This window comes from Lytechinus variegatus, chromosome 4, assembly GCF_018143015.1.
Source record: "Lytechinus variegatus isolate NC3 chromosome 4, Lvar_3.0, whole genome shotgun sequence".
Taxonomy (NCBI): domain Eukaryota; kingdom Metazoa; phylum Echinodermata; class Echinoidea; order Temnopleuroida; family Toxopneustidae; genus Lytechinus; species Lytechinus variegatus.
In genome coordinates, this window is record NC_054743.1 from 37,897,739 (window position 1) to 37,916,050 (window position 18,312).

General features: G+C 35.9%; 1 protein-coding gene across 1 annotated transcript; it reads left to right on the plus strand.

Moving 5' to 3' along the window:
- The first annotated feature begins 5,012 nt into the window (after window positions 1-5,012).
- On the plus strand, window positions 5,013-18,179 carry LOC121412966 (ankyrin-3-like). The gene is made up of 5 exons (XM_041605728.1): window positions 5,013-5,662; window positions 15,194-15,349; window positions 16,867-17,076; window positions 17,494-17,587; window positions 17,923-18,179. The coding sequence occupies exons 1-5, from the start codon at window positions 5,519-5,521 to the stop codon at window positions 18,177-18,179; spliced, it is 861 nt and encodes a 286-aa protein (XP_041461662.1). The 5' UTR covers window positions 5,013-5,518.
- Window positions 18,180-18,312: the final 133 nt, after the last annotated feature.

An 18,312-nucleotide genomic window follows, 5' to 3' on the forward strand; every position in this document is an offset into this window, starting at 1 on the left:
TTTCAATTTCCTCTTAAAATGCAAAAAGTTTCCTATTTCCTTTATATAATTGGGAAGGGAATTCCAATGTTTTATAGCATTGTAATAAAAGGAGTTACCAATACTCCCTATCCTTTCTGGTAAGCAAAAGTTGAAATGGCTGTTTCTTGTATTATAGTTATGTATTTCGGTAACGAGATTAAAGTTTGATCCAATGTAATGGTTCGATCTATTGTGATAGATTTTATGCACGTGGTGCAAAATAAGCTGCTTTGATCTTTTGTTGACTTCAAGAAAACCTGCTCCAGTGAGTTCGGTATAGCCAACATGGGTTCTGGGACCAGAACAGTTAATGAATCTAACAATTTTATTCTGTATAATTTTCAACTTCTTTTTATCGAGTTCGCTTATGCCACTATACCAAGCAGGGTTAGCATAGTCAAATAAACTCTGAATAAGTGCAAAACAGAGAATACGCCTTGCTTTTTGATCCATACAACTTTGATACCTGTACAAAAATTTCAAACGGGCATTCGCCTTTTTTACGATTGATTCTACTAAAGATGAAAATGAAAGGGAGCTAGTCAACTCAATGCCTAAATACTTTACAGATTCTTTCCTCTGAATTATCTTATTATTGTATGATACTTCAAATTCAAATGAAGTTTTATGATTACTTTTAGAACAAAACAGAATGCTTTCGGTTTTGCCTAAGTGTAACGATAATCTATTATCAGTCATCCAATCGACACATGTAGACAGCTGTTCGCTAAGTTTTTCCTCAACAAATTTTGGGTTGGAATTTGAACAAAGTAGTACGCTATCATCTGCATACAATAATAATTTACAGCCAGCTTTTATACAAATAGACATGTCATTGATATAAGTTGAAAATAGGATTGGGCCTAAAATACTTCCCTGTGGAACTCCACACGTTATAGGCATAATTTTGGAACGAATATTGCGAATAGCCACTACTTGATGTCGATTCGACAAGTAGGATTTGAACCATGCTACAGTAGCCTGGTTAAAACCCAATATTTGTAATTTTTTTAATAAGATGCCGTGATTAACTGTATCAAAAGCTTTTTGAAGATCTAGAAGTACCATACCAACGAATTGTCCCTTAGAAATATTTGTTCTCAGATAATCAGTCAAGTGAATAAGGCATGTCTCGGTCGAATAGTCATGTCGAAAACCTGACTGATATTCGTAAATCATATCAGTTTCTTTAAAATATTTTTCGATCTGAACACATACCGCCTTTTCAAGAATTTTGGATACTATGCTTAAAACACTGATAGGTCTATAGTTTTCAACAGCAGTTTTATCTTTCTTCTTATGAATAGGAGTTACTTTTGCAATTTTCATATCCTCTGGGAAAGTGCTAGTAAAGATAGATAGATTTATCAAGAAATTTAATGGTTTGTACAAACTCTTTGCTCCTTCTTTTAGAAATTTAGCAGGTATCAAATCTAAACCAGTGCTTTTTGATACATTTAATTTACGCAACTCATTAAAAATGAATTGATCACTAACAGGTAATAATTCAAATTTATCTTGGCTTATATTTTTTTTTTCATAAAATTCACGAATCTTTTCACTGTCTGCACTAAAAATGTCTTTGCAAGATGGAAGTTTATCTACCAACGTAGCTGCGACATTTGTAAAATAGGAATTGAATTCATTGGAAATAGTTATCTTATCATGACATAATTCTCCATCAATTGAAACGACTAATTCTTGGTCCTTTCCATTTTTCTTTTTTAATCCCAAACTTTTTAGATTCTGCCAAAGTCTTTTAGAATCATTTTTATTTTCTTCTATTTTATTTTGAAGGTACTCTAATTTGGCCTTTTTCACCTCTCTTTGAACCATATTTCTTAATTTCTTGTATCTTTTGGAAAGCGTGTCATAATCCTGATCGCTTAGATTTTTCTTCATTTTTCTATACGCCACATTTCTTTCTCGAATAAGAGAAATAATATCTTTAGTCATCCAGTTTTCTGATCTCTGTTTAATTCTAATCCGTTTTTGAGGCGCTATCATATTCAACGTTGAAATAAAAGTATTTTGAAAAATTGACCAAGCCTTATTTACGTCAGTGCATTGGGTTAAATCTGACCAATCAACGGCAGACAATTTAAGATTGAAAGATTCTTCGCTAACAATGGTCGTTTAACAATGCATCTGGTGTTTACAAAGGATTAGTTCGTGAAATATTATATTCTCTCGAATCAGCATTCCATTTGCACTCATCATTATTTACAAACGATTAACACGACTAATTAAGTTTAGGTGTTACTAATGTGTGTCATATGGAGATGTGTGTCAAGGATGTCAGATGATTCAATATGCCTTTCATAACTCTTTTGCGGTTCTTGTAGCCACTGGTGGATCCAGGGAGCACAGCCGGCCCAAGCCCCCCCCCCCCTTGAGAGGCACAATTAAAATTTGTAATGTAAAAAAGGTCGTTAAAACAAAAGTGTGCCCCCACCCTTTCAAAGTGAAGACCTTTTTTTTTTCTTGTCAAATTTTTCGTGGACGAAATACCCTTCATTTGTGGTAAAAAACCCTTTTTTTGCTTGTCAAAATTTTCCTTGTCAAAATGTGCCCTCCCCCCCTTTCCAAAAACCTGGATCCGCCTCTGCATGTAGCATTTTTACTGTATTGCGTTTCTGCTAGGAAATACTTGATAGTACGGAAAAAAATCTATACATGATTATAATAAATAAACAAAGGATATTGCAGCTTAAATGAAAAATCATGTATTGCTTTAAAATATGAGTTGCCTTTGAAATAAAAATTTAAATATCAAACTTCTAAAGGAAATAAATGTGTTGATATTCATCATGTTAATAAATTAAAAATGTATATATACCTATATAATACCTATATGTAAAAAAAACAGGTCTTCACGGCACGCTGTTAGAATTAGGTGGTTTGGATAAAATTCACCTCCACATTAGTTTCTTCACGGCACTATCAGTTCTATAAAAAAATCCCTCCAAGCTTTACTTTGACAAATTCTTTCTTTAAAAGAAAGTTAATGTCATTGTTCAGTTTGTAACCATGGTAACTAACAACCACCGAAATGCCAATAAATCGAATAAATTACATTTATTGTCGCTACTAAATTGACTTTGAAATTCTAATGGCATAATGCCAAAATGAGGGTACCCACGTATAAGTTATTGTTGTATGCCACGATGGCTGACCTAAATTCTTTGTTAAAATGGCACAAAGAACCGTAATAATGCGATATCACTGGTGATTCCCCCCCCCCCAAAAAAAAAAAAAAAAAAAAAATTGAAATCCAGATCATCCCGTCATTACCCCCATCCTGGGGCCAGTTTCATAAGTAGTCATAACTATTGTAACTTTACCAATATGACAACTTACCATGGAAAGCTTGATTGTGATTGGCTGCTGAGCCCCGTCATCTCGGTAGTTGCCCAAATCATGATTGGGAGCTCCCCCCCAAAAAAAAAATCAAGACCAAGATAAGGAGAGAGAGAGAGAAAAGGAAAGGAAAGAGTGAAATATGATATTATTTTCCGAATTGTAGGCCAAAATCTATCTTTTTTTTAATTTCCTTTTATGGAAAAAAAAAATCGAAATTTTTGCCTGATAAGCCATATCTGGCCCCCTCAAAATTGTTGCATCATTACGCCCTTGCTGCAAACCATCATGTTATTGCCATGCATTAAATATGAATTTTAAAGTTATATGGGCCTACAGGCTACAGGTATATAAATACAAATGTTGCGTCTGATATATCTCAGATTTCCTGCACATTTCCGTTTTATGTACTCCATTCATTGATTTAGAATGCTTGTTATCTATATTTCGTATTTATCGTATGTACCAAGTAAAGGTTGTTCAGATGAGTTGTGTAATTATATCAAAGTTTTGTAACATGTCGTGTTTGTGGAATAAAAGCCAAAATGAAAATGAAGTTCATGCCCGTTATCATCGAACAAAGCTTAGTGTAACTTTTTTGGGGGGTTACACCTGGGCGCCTACCTTACTCCACACGAGGTACTTTTGGTCATCTTAATCGTTCACTGAAGTAAAATTATTCAAAACATTAATTGATTTCTACTAACTTTTTTGTTTGTTTATCCTATATTTTCAGAATGCAGGAAAATATAAAGAGAATAATATCGTTGTACATGTTGACTATTTAACAAAATAAAGGCAGAATCGTTGACGCGTTACCATTGAATATTTTATTGTTATTTTTGCCTTATTTTGAAGAGACAGAAATGCATTGTTTTGGGGAAAATGATAGAAGTAGATTGAAGTTAACAAATCAACCAGTTCTGGATGAATTGATGGGTTAGTGAATAGTGACTTTGCGGTGTTCTGGTATGCCAACATCACATTCCATTTGTACTTTTTAATAAAATTAAGGATTAATCGTAAGAATTGATTTAATGTTATCTTTTGTAGACAGAAAGTGCATTCGAGGCTCGAGTCCAACAAGTTCGAAAGATTTTACAATAAAGTGATCCAGTTATTGACATTTCCAATGATTTAAATTGTCTCAATTCCAAGGAATGTTCTTATGTCTTCCAAAAAGAAATTAAATACATTCAAAGAGACAAAATAAAAGTAAAAGAATGAGAGATAGACAACAAACATTCTTAAAAATGAAAATATTGATTTCAAGGTCGGTTGTTCTACGGCATTTTTAGGTTGTCCCCAAAAGAAATAATACTTCAACCTATTTTGTGTTTTCCTCTCCTGATAATGCGTGGTTTGAATTTGATAATATACACGACGTCACAAAGATAATAGCGTCAAGTTAAAAGGCACAAAATAATAAATGTTTTGCATACTTTCTGTCCAATTCTTCTCGCCCCCACCCGGTGATCAACGATGCAGAGGTGAAATAAACAAGGTAATTTTGATAAAAAGATGGATGTGGATACTTCATCAAGCATGAAGTCATTACCTGGATGGAAATTAACCTGAAATTGTTGATCTACATTGGATTGGTGCTGCTGCTAACAAAGTGAGCTCCTACAACTTTAAAACGAGAGCTCTTGAACTTGACCGAGCTATTGGTTTGTCAGCTTTCTTGCAGCGAAGACGAACTTTTACTCCCATACGACATTGTTGTGTACAGCAATTGGAGTTCATGATTCGACGAAAGGCAAGCTTCCAGACGTTCATATTGGCTGTGATACAAGCGAATAGGTTGCCCATGTTTTGGTTGAATTTTGGCTCGCACGTCTCTCTCTCTCATTTAGACTTGGTCATGTTGGTGAAGACAGTGAAAGATTTTTAAGCTTATCTGTAATTCTTAATCCATATTGCTAATTCATCAGTGATGATTGTTTAAGAACATTGGCAAAGCTAACATACGACTTGTAAATCAGAGTTTCGTCTGCAAATATTCGTTCCAGCCCAAAGTAATACTGAAACTATAGCAAAGAAGTTGAACTTTAGTTTTACGATGATCCATTATTCACGTTAGTTTCTACAACAACGAACCTTCTACAACGGTCTAAGAACAGAACATAATAGAACCATGTCTTCATCGGCGAAGAAGATGATCTCAAAGATCATCCCTAAGAGGAAAGCGAGATCGAGGAACATCTCGTCAACGGCATCATCATCAGGTGACGATGATCGACCGAGGAAGAAAAAAAGTTCACTCAGAGCGAAGGTCCAGGTAAGCCTATCTTTTTCCAATTGAAAGCATTAAGAGGTTCTCGTGGGAAATGGGGGGAGGGGGAGGTCGATCATTTAAGTAAGTTGTATTGGTGTTTTTTGGGGGTATACTTATATTTACACTAATATTTTTAATAGGAGGCTGCACTCAACAAGCTCCGCTTTTCAGCGGCCTCATTTATTCCCAACCTGATTATATGATTATCTTGATTATGATGTACATTGACATTTTCTATCGTTTATTGCGTATACATATCAAGATGTATGGAACAAAACATATTGTAAATGTTGGAAATGGAAATAAACGACATGAAATGAAAATGACATTTATTTACTCTACGTCACACAAATTTTCTACTCGGGCGCTGGTAAGTTCTCCACAAGTATCGAGTGTCTATGATGGCTCAGTGATGAGTGTGCAAGGGCCGCCGAACGATTCTGAAAGTGTGAGGGCAGAACATGCATGAAATCAAAACTTGATGGCATATTATTAACACTGTACTTTTTAAAAAAGTAAAGTGGGACTAAACTTGTTCCGTGGCTCCTGATATGAATGTATTGTAAGATAGAAAAGAAAACTAGCTAAAGGAAACAGAAGGACATAAATATAGGTTCAAGATCAAGTTCAAGTTTTATTTTACATTTCCATTATCAACATTTTAAGCAAATACAAATCAAACATACATTATAAATATAAACAAATAGGCGCAGGAGTGATGAAGAGTGGGAAGTGGCGAACAAGGTGGTACATTATGATAAGGATATGAACGGCAATCATGGCAATGGCGAAGACAGACCAGAGAAGTTAAAATATAAATTTGGAATTCAACAAACAAATGACAGATTTTACAAGGGATTCCCCTCACCTTATATTATTCCCGTTATACAGTGAAAAAAAACCGGGACCGATTTGAAAAGTCTAAAATTTTTGTTTCAAATTATGATCTCTATATTTCGGTGTCAATAGAAGCTCTTGGGTATTATCCTTCAAATGTTATTTTTAAAAATTAATTTCGTTCAGGCTTGAGCGAACACGGAATGTTTTTGTCTAGGGTTAAAAAGGAGACTTGCGCCAAAATGGCATTAAATGATAAATATGATGGTCGGACTTCTTGCTAATCAGCATACTTCCTCTTAATCTTTTCATTATCTGTGCCATAATTTTCGAATTATGCGGTCAAAATTCATTTCCAAATCTACTTATTTGCTTGAATATTTCTGTCGTTGTTCCTTTTTAATATGTTCTCTTTTAGGTTTGAATATTCCTTCTTTAGCATTTAGGCAAGAACATTTTTTTTTACCGAAGTTAGGGAGAACGTGTGTTTTTTTCAAATCCTTTCATTATGTGCTACAAAGGTTATGGTGCCTTTGAACAGTGGCATACTGATGGCTGGGGGCTCGAGGTGCTCCCCCCCCCCCCCCCCAATTTAAAAAAATTATGACCAAAAGAAAAAGTGGAAAGAAAAATAACAGAAAACATAGAAAGTGAAATATGATATCATTTTCGGAATATTATGTCAAGATCACAAAATTTGATATTTAATGAAAAAGTGGAAAATTTTGCTTGCTCGCTTCTACCCCGATCTCACTAGATGGAGATTCCGCTGCGATTGTCAAAAATCGACAAAGCGTGGTATATCGTAGCTTGAACGTGGCTTGATCTTTTCAATCTTCTCCGTCGTACCTTGATCTTTTCAGAAGCGGCAAGGATCGCCACCATCTTCCTGGTCGCCACAAAATTTTGAACATGTTCAAAACTTACGTAGCGAGATCGCGGAGGTGCTAAAGCGCATCATAATCGAGTCAAGAGCGTATTACAAACGACATATTCGTAGCTGTAACAAAGCTCCAACGCATAAAGCGTAGTAGAAGCGCATTAAAAGCGGCACCGATCGCCCGTGTTTTTCAGGCCCGTTCCCAAGACAATTCTGCTACGCTGCTTCCGTTTACAAGTTCGAGGCCTTGCGCTCGACACGCTTCACACCGTTTCCACCGCGACGCTTTCCCTTTGCGTGGCATGTGGCACACGTTCTCAGCCCGCTGCAGGCATTCGCGTTGCGCTTTTGCTGCGCCGCTGATGACTGGGCAGCGATTGAGCAGCGACCGTCCGCGCTGCTACAAAACACCGTCCCGATGGTGGCGGATTATCACATTTTCAACAGATTACGAGGCGACACCACGACGTTTTCAAATATACCTCCCAGAAAAAGGACCAAAAAGGGCTGTCGGCGGTCCAAGAGGAAGAACAAGAGGTTATGGTGGTGGTAGAGGAGGAGGAAGAGGGGGTACATGTCTTGATGACGACATGGGTTACCTCCGCAAAAAATATATAAATCGACTATGTTTTAAAAATAGAATGAATTGTAACTACAGTGACAGTAGACAATATTAGAATTTTGTCACTGATGTATTGATTGGGAAAGCACACTGTCTTTATGGGGATTCTGGCATTTTGCCTCCCCCCCCCCCCATGAGTGCTCTCACATCAGTAGACTACTTCTTGTAAGCAAATTTGAAAGGAATTTACCTAGCAATTTTGAGTGACAAACTTTTGTGGAAAAAAAATCAACAGAATATCAAAGATTTTTATGCGCTTTTATAAAATTCTGGATGCATCCCTCATATTAACTATTAGGCTCATCGACATCTTTTGAATGAAATTTCAATAGATATTGTATATTATGACTTAAGCGACAGCCAGGATTCTGGATGCATCCCTCATATTAACTATTAGGCTCATCGGCATCTTTTGAATGAAATTTTAATAGATATTATTATAGCCAGGATCGGACCCAGTATTTTTTTGGTCTCCTTCTCCTGTCCTCGTATCAGGTCCTCGTATTCAACTATAATGCTAAGATGTATAAGTCCAACCAAATTCTGGACAAGTCATCCATCTTGGTTGGAGGTTGGCAATCGACTGAAAAATGTCTCATCGGCCGCGATTAATATGCCGATTGCTTGAAATCGTTTCAAGAGCCCATCATGAACGTAACACAGTCGCTCCATTCGTAGCACCACCGTACCGAGTTCCTAATTAGCGTATGAGCCTCGTTGTACGGTCGCTTTGATCGCAGAAGCAGCGCAACACATCTGCCTCAAATCGTGGCAAGCGTCGTACTATCAGCGTATTACCATCGCCTTCAGCGCAGGTCCGTCGCAGTGAAGTTGCAGAGCAATCGCCTCTCAGGCTAAAAATAGAGTTCGAGGACGATTCTGCTACGCTTTGCGGGATTTAGACAGATCGCCATGGTCGCCGTGATCGCCATCCTAGTGAGATGGCGCTGAATTCACAAATTTTTGATACATTTTACCCGATCTGCCAAATCTAGCCCCTTCAAAATTGACTCAATACACCATTGCCATTGAAAGACATGAATCTTTTCCTTTTTGTCCTGTCAAGGACATAATTAAACTTGGTGAATGATTCAATAACCCCTTGAAAATAGGATTCATGTCTTTTATATTTACCATAACATAGTTTGTTTCACAAGATAAAAGGATTTGAATGATTACAAATTCTTCCTATTGATAATGCAATTCTTCTCACCAGGGTTGACAAAAAGTCTTCTTTTCTTACTTATAAAGGAAAATACAAAGGTAAAAGAAGTTTGAATGAAAAACAAAATAATTCAGGTAAATACATGTATATAAATTTATAAATGAAATTTGACAGCATTATTCAAAAATTATGGCAAAGATAATGAAAAGAGAAAGAGAAAGTCTGCTGATTAGCCATAAGTCTAATCATCAAATTTGTCATTTCTGCCAATTTGGCGCAAGCCTCTTTTTGAACCCCAGACAAAAACGTCCCGTGTTCGCTCAAGCATGAACAAAATTTATTTTTTTAAATGGCATTTCAAAGATAAGATCGCAGAGCATCTATTAACATCAAAATATAGATATAATATTTTGAAACAAATTTTGTATAGACTTTTCAAAACTGTCCCGATTTTTTTATACGCACTGTATATAGTACAATATATAACTCCTTGGTGCCAGGGTCAGTGGTTCAAACTCCCGGGGCCAAATCGAGTATCATATCCAGTTTGTTCTCATTCTCCTTGCGACGGTGCATGGGATTGTGTGTCTGACATGAAAAAGGGGCACCAAGATGTCAGACTTAGAATGCCCGGGAGAACAAACCCGTACAAAAATGTTGTGGTTGCCATAGAAATACTCTACTCAGCGAATGTTGCAGAAATCAACATAAATCAGCAGTGCACGTGTTGTCACGATTGTCCCGTGTTAATTCTTTGTATTCGTGTTTATATTGGTTCAGGGTTATCTTTTATCATGTCTAATGATCAATGTAAAATTTTCTATTCCTAATCGTATGCTAGTACCCGATAGACACTAAGTTTTATATAATAATTATCAGGATTAAGAAGAATAATGACGCAAAAACGAACCCTTGTACCTTTCTTCTATCTCTCCAACTCTCTCTCTCCCCTCCCCCTCCCCCATCGGTAGGTTTGGAGTCGATTTCGTTGGTTTGACAGTAGAAAATTTCATTTCTTCATTCATTCATTCATTCATTCTTTCATTCATTCATTCATTCATTCATACATACATTCATGCAATCATGGGTGTCGATCGGTATTCTTGGTTGGGGGGGATGATTGACACAAATGTTCTTGTGGATGGGGATCTTTCAACATATACCCCCACTAAAATCACAAGTTAGGACATTTGGGAGTGGTTGATATGCATGGTGTTCTTGGAAATTCCTTCATTGTTGTAGTGTACTATACTTGTATAATTTTTTTGAAAATTCAATTTGTGTTACAAGTAAGCCTATTCTAAACTCATACCGAGAAAACAGGACAAAAATTGACTGGACCATGTACATAGTGATCTGTTTATTGAGCATGATGTATACACAGGGGCGTCGATCCATTTTTCAGATGGGGGGGGGTGGCAAAATTATGAATCAACGTTCCAAAGGCGCTCACAAAAAACGAACAAACTCACCCACACACCCCCACACACATAGGCATATATATATATAACTCATGAGAAAGAGACGCATACCTCACCTTCACCAACAATGCGAGCGCGAAGCGCGAGCTAAATTTTTTTAGTATGTCATGAAAACAGGAAAAATGTACCTGTTTAGGTTTGTTTGTAGTAACTCATGAGCAGGGTCGATACATCTATCTCACTAGAGAGCGAGCTAAAATTTCTTTATATTCTGACCTGAAAGCTTGATATTCTAAGCATTGTTGGCACCAATGATTAAGATGGGTATCTAGAAGAACAATAGATGCGCGAGCTGAAAATTTTGATCTGGAAAAAAAGACACTTTAATGGAAGATATATATCCAACAAAAGATTTTTGCAAATCAAAGTTCTTTTGAGGTTTAGAATTGAAAACGGGACATTCTATTCACCTATATAATCATGATAAGTATGGGTTTTTGGTACATGATGCGAGCGCGAAGCGCGAGCTGAAAATTTTTATATTCCAATCTAAAAAACCGACATTTTGAGCACGATTTTAAATCAAATTCGAGTTGGTATCTCAATCTCGCTTGCTGATTTCAGTGTAGCATTACAATATTATTTTATTTTTAGTTGCACATGCGGAATTATGGGGGGGGGGGGCAAAACGATATGTTTGCCCCCCAATATTTTATTGGTGGGGCGATCGCCCCCTTCCCCCCCCCCCCACCCAGGATCGACGCCTCTGTGTATACAACTTCTCTCTTAAATCTAACCTGACTGGCAATATTTTTATTCTTCTTAATGCATGATGATAAAATGCAGATTCGGACCAATTAAGACTAGCACAAATTCAACCTGTGTGGCTTCTCGTGCGCCATCGGGCTTACCGTCATTCCTTAGAGATTTATCTTGCCACCCTTTTAATCCCGTTTATTTTTCCACCCTTTTGAATTAATGATTTATTTAAATTAATTTATTCACCACTGGTGGGATGGAACACCCTATCAACAAAAGTTGATTTTCGTTGGGGTCCATTTAGGTCATGTGCTAAAAAATATCAGATACATAAACATTTCATTCTTTTTCATCTTGAACCTCCACCCATCTGTTTAATAGTCCTGAATAATAACAATATACACAAATTGCTAGGGAAACAAACTGATTGATGGCATACTATAATCACTTTGTAATTGTATATTCTCCTGTAAATTGATTGTAAACTTTTTTTGTTGAAATGCCGAATAAAATAATAATAATAATAATAATCATGATCAAACTTTTCATTTTTTCATCATCATTATTATAATTTTTCTACCCTAAATTATTGGGGGGGATGATAATACAGGCCATCCCCCCCACTTGAAATATTGGGGGGGATATATCCCCCCCATCCCCCCGTGATCGACACCCATGCATGCAATACTTTATTTTCATTTCCATTCAATCATCATACAAATTGATATAAATTAACTGATAATCATGATAAATATTACATAATTGGTAATTGTGAGACTGAATTATAAAATACGTAGCATGAAATAGATGTGACAGAGCTTATATAATTGAGGAGGTCAACTAAAAGTAAAGGGTGGATCACAATTGAAAATGAAAGAATAAATTATTAAGTACTTATTCATCATGTAAATGTATGAAGGAAATGAAAAATAGGAAGGAATAAAAAAGATGGATGAGATTGATGTAAACAGTTTTTTTTTCCATTTCAAAAGGAGGAGAAAAGCCTTGATTAAGGATAAACAACAAAAAATTAAATCCCTGAATTTATAATTAACAACCAACTTTATAACTGAATACTAATGATCAGTCCGGAAACAGTGGGAGTTGACTCTTGATTTTTACGAGGATTTAGAAAAGCAAAATAGCGCCGTAAACAATAAACAAACAAACGAATGCAATCAATCAGTTTGCCCACACTTATGAAAACTTATTAGTCAAAATAGGGAATCGTCAAAGCGTTACCATAGCATGACGATTATTCTAATCAAAACAAGTGTTTCCTTATTCCAAAACGCCTAACACAACCATTATACCATGGAGTATATAGCCCCATGATTATATATATCTAATCAATAGATAAAACAGTTTCGAATGGTTGACCATTCACATAATCGCTCATGAAGAAAATCAAATTGATTGACGGTTTAAATGAATTCTTGTTGTTGCTTTTTTCGTGCAGAGCTCATTATGTGACCTAGTAATACAGGGTTCGCATTTTTGATCTGGCGGTTCAGACATTTTTTTTTATTGAAACCATTAATGATTCTCATGTGGTATGATATTAGTGTGCACAGAGCTTTAAGCATAACCACTTGACAGTTATGACTATTAATATTAATAATATCGACTGCATATTTATGAGTATGCTTATATATCATCAACTTTGTCTCCACAATTTATAAGTTTCTCTTTAATTCACAAACAGGACATGAACGTGCTCGGAGGGGTACCTTTGTTTGTAAATTATATGATTTTACAAGTAGAGTAAAAATATAATAAATAGACAAGACACTGATGATTAGATAAAAAATATAATGAATGGAGAACAAAGTTATTGAAAATTACATTTTTTCGGCTAAAACAACTATTGCATGCATGAATAATGTAATCAGCAAAGATAATGACGTCATGTCTCCACATTTTTTTTGTAATTACATATTGGGTGTTTTGTATTGTTTTGTGTTTTTGTTTTGAACAGAACATTAGCAGATGCCAATGGTCTTCCGATGCATTCAATTCAATACTGAATGTATGCGTATAAAACATTTCCTGCTGTAAAAAATGAATTAAAGCAATGATGATGTTAAACATTAGATCAGTAGGCTATCGCATTCTTACATGCTTGGCACTGACGTACAGATAGGGTTGGGGGCCACGTACCCCCCCCCCCCCACTCCACCCCTCAAAAAGTGAATAAATAAATGAATGAAATAAATAAAAACATAAAATTTAATCAAATAAATTAAATAATATAACATAACATAAAATGAAATAAGGTAAAATAAAATGAATTGAAATAAAATGAAATGAATTAATGACATGAAATGAAATAATAATAATAACGTATCAAGACCAAGGGGAAATGAGAAAAAGAAGGAAAGGGAAAGACAAAAAATAGAATATTAAGTAGAATTCTATCACAAATTCAGATTTCTGTATATAAAAAAATGCCCAATATGCTTTGTCTGGCCTCCACAATTTTTTGGCTCATTACTCCACTAAGGCTTGGAGCGGAGAGCTTGAATACTCGTAATTGTATTTACAATATGAATACGAAATAATGAAACATCATTAAGTAACTCATCACATGTTTATGGATTTATGGTGATATATGCAAAATTCTTTAATGTTATTATTCTGTCATTTTCTATCTAATTCAGATGGAATTTTCTCTCTCTCTCTTTCTTTTATTTTTTTCTTGCTTGTTTGATTTTGTTCAAAATTATTTATTTATTCAAGACGTACTGTATCCAGAATGGATAACAATTCAGTGGTGCGATGAAACAAACGAATAACTTTTAATATTTCAGCAGCAAAATAAACACCATTGTATCATAACATCAACACTAATCTTTGGACAAAGAAGCTAAATGAACCGCTTAAATTGTCGGATAAAACATCAAAGGATGGAAAACAGACTAGCAGTAAGTTATTTCTCAGTGTTCCAAAGATCAGGATATAATAGTTAAAATTCCTTGGAATTAATAGTCTGTGAATAGTGGATTGATATTTAGCATTTGCAGTTTTCGTGTGAAAGGAAATGTATTCTAATTTAGATTATCGTCAGCAAAGCCTGGTAAATTGTATGCCTATTAGAAAGAGGCAAGAAAGTGGTTAACCCAGACTGTGGTAACACGACAGGACACTCTTTTTATACGTTTAAGGGGGGGTACCCTGACCCCCCCCCAAAAAAAATGTAAAAATAGTAGAAAATGATAAAAAAATATTGATGATGGTTTGATGAACATCCATCAATTTTTTTTTTTTTGGGGGGGGGGCGGGGGTTCGGGACGTCATATGCTAACAGCTAGTAGAAAATCAATGAAATGTCATTTTTATTGCACCCGAAGTATATCAATCGACAAATCTTTTCACAACCGCTCTTGAAATGATTTTTAGTCATCATGATCCACTAAAAAAATTCCAATGTAATCTTATAATACATAACACACGGGGCATCTGCTTGCATGGCGTCACAAATCAAAAAATGACATTGGAAATAGCTTACTTAATCTTTCATGGATTTTCCTCAAACAAACCACCATCCCAATTACGGAGACTCATCTTTGCCTCTTTAAATTCTCAATTTTTGCATTCTTTCTCAATCACTCGTTAAAAAGAATTTATCTTACCTTGTATTTTCACTCAACTCCCCACCCTAAAAGCATCTCTAGGACCTACCCTTAATGTTCTCCAGGGTTTTTTGGCGTCACCTGTGCCAGGGAGTCGAAAAGAGAACCGAATCAAAATGACCAACGGCTCTCGATTTAACTGATTGGGGGTGATGGACAGCTACCCCGGGGTTTAACCCTAGTCCAATCTAAATTCTGTCATTTTTGTATTTCGTTAGAACGTGAAACCTAAGCTGAATCCTCCTTTCCGAAAGAAGAGATCGAACATCAATGTGAGGAACTCCCAGGGTCTCACTCCACTTCATCTAGCTGTGATCAATGGCAACGTAGAGGGCGTCAGAGAACTTCTCTCCAGAAGGGACATCGACATAAATGTAAGAAAGCATGAAACATTACTACCAATCTAATCCTTTTCATTCATATATGATCATTTATTTTCTTCCATTTTCACATAAATTCAAACAAATTCCATTCATCATGAAAATTATAGAAATATTTACCGGGATTCTTGACAGAAGAAGGCGTAAATACTAAGAAGCAAATGCTTGTGCATGTGATGGGTTACATCTGCAACACATCTGCAATACGATTGCAATAATACATACAGAGTAATACCTTGGTCACATTCGCTCTACGGCGGCCGTACGACGAGTCGAAAACAGCCGTTTTATTAATTTTAAGTCAAACCACCTATATATAGTTGGACCAAAAAAAATGTTAAAACGGCTGTTCTCGACTCGCCGTACGGCCGCTGTAGAACAGATGTGACCAAGATATAAGGGTTCTTCATGTGAATCACTTTGGGTTTTTAATCAACATAATCAAGGCATACATCATTAGTCACCCATCTCGTTCATTACTAAAAAGGGATTATGGTAATATTTTTTAGTTCAGATCCAACTCTCAAACTCCAGTAGTTACAGGTTTTTAGCCGTTTGTCTTACGCAGATCCTTAATTTCTTATTCAAAGGACAAGTCCACCCCAACAAGAAGTTGATTCGAATAAAAAGAGAAAAATCCAACAAGCATAACACTGAAAATTTCATCAAAATCGGATGTAAAAAAATAAAGTTATGACATTTTAAAGTTTCGCTTAATTTCACAAAACAGTTATATGCACATACTGGCTGGTATGCAAATGAGGAGACTATGACGTCATCCACTCACTATTTCTTTTATATTTTATTATGTGAAATAAGAAATATTCTAATTTTCTCCTCATGGTCAAGTGACACAACAATTGATTCCTCCCTGAACATATGGAATTAGCATTGTTTAATACTATATGGTTCAGTCAAGTTGGTCCTTGTTGCCAAATGTATTTAAAAAAATGAAATATTGTATAATTCAAACAATAAAAAACAAAAGAAATAGTGAGTGATGGACATCATCGACTGACTCACCTAGTTGTGCATATCACTGTTTTGTGAAAAATAAGCGAAACTTTAAAATGTCATAACTTTCTTATTTTACATCCGATTTTGATGAAATTTTCAGCACTATGTTAGTTTGATTTTCTCTATATATTCAAGTCAGCATTTCCCTGGGGTGGACTTGACATTTAAGAGAAATGTTGAAGTCCATTGTGTGTTTTAAATGTTAAAAGATTTTAATTGAGATATTAAAAACCACCTGGGGAAAAGATACCAAATATAGAAAACAAAATGTAAAGTTAAATATTGTTTTCAAAGAATATGAACTGGTACTTAATTTCTTTATTATGTTTATTTTAACTGTGCAGTGTATTTTCACCAGCACTCCATCAGAAGATGCTTTTAACATCAATAATACATTTCAGATTTCCATTTGTGCATAACGTTCTTGCAAATATCGTATGGCTTTGGATGAACTATTTAAATCCATACTCGATCACCTGATCATTCGTACACAGGCCGAAGATCGTCGCCATCGGACGCCCCTGATCATCGCTTGCGAGAACAACCAGACCGACATCGCCCTCAAGCTCATCAAGCACAAGGCGGATCTGACAGTTTGGGACGAAAACTTCGACACTCCACTCCACATTGCTCTGAGAAAGGGAAACAGAATCGTCGCAGATAGGATGATTGATCGAGCTAAGGCTAAAGGACATCTGATAGAGGTAGGGTCAGTGGGCAAGAATAGATATCCGTGGTCTTTTTACCTAAATCATCTTCTATATTCATATCTCACTCTAATTCATTAGACCATAAGATTATTTTTTCATGTAAATATATTTCATACTCGTAAGTGTGGAGAAGGTATTTTCAGATATTCTGTTGAAGTGGAATCTGGCAATGTGTTTAATGTCGCTGAACATTGAGGAATCCAAGATGCCTTGTTTGTTTCATATTCATTTTTGACTTTGCAATAAAATCAATGATTTACTGCATGTAATTATATTCTCCCATTCCTATTCTCTCTACCTCCCACGTCCCCGCCCCTCCCTCTTTCTCTCCCGTCCCCGCTTTCCCTCCCTCTCTTTATCGCTCTCTCCCTCCCTATATCTCTTTTCTCTCTTTTCTCTCTCTCTCCGTAGTTGGTGACCGAGCCTAATTGGAACTGGGTAGCCCCCATTCACGAAGCTGCAAGAGTAGGCCATACAGACCTCATCAGGAAATGTCTTGATGAAGGTGAGTCACATAACGAATCTGTTACCCTCGGACTGAAAATATATCATATAACACGAATTGTATTTATATTCCAATTGTAATATTTAATCCATGTTCGCTATGAGAAATATATATTCATGTTGATGAGTCAAGAAATGTGATAATACTCTTAATCATGAAAAAGACGATGATGATGATGCTGATGATGGTTATGATGATGATGATAGTGATGGTGATGGTGATGATGATGATGACGAAGATTATGATGATGATGGTTGTGATGAATTTCTGTTACATGTTAATCGTCTAAAAGCATATCAATTCATGTTTTCATTTTATGTAATCTCGTAAAGTAGACAAACATGATGAGATCGAGAAACACGACTTCGGAAGTGGGCCCCACGATGACCGCGACTATGTGCTCGACCTCCGCGGTGAGAACGATGATTCTCTTCTGCATATTGCTTCTTCGAACGGGCACATCGATCTAGTGGAGCTGCTGGTCCAAAGAGGTGCGAAAATCGACAGTACAAATTGGGATCTTCGTACACCATTGCATCTATCGTGCATTGCCAATCAAAGGGCCGCCGTGGAATATCTTGTAGAAAAGTAAGGATGTTGAAAGATTGATATGAAATTTTTTACCCAAATAAAGAAATAGATGAGCAATGTTATTTATTATACTCACCAGGATATAAGCTGACTAACATTTCAGTCTTTTTGTCTGTCTTATGTCAGCTTTTGAT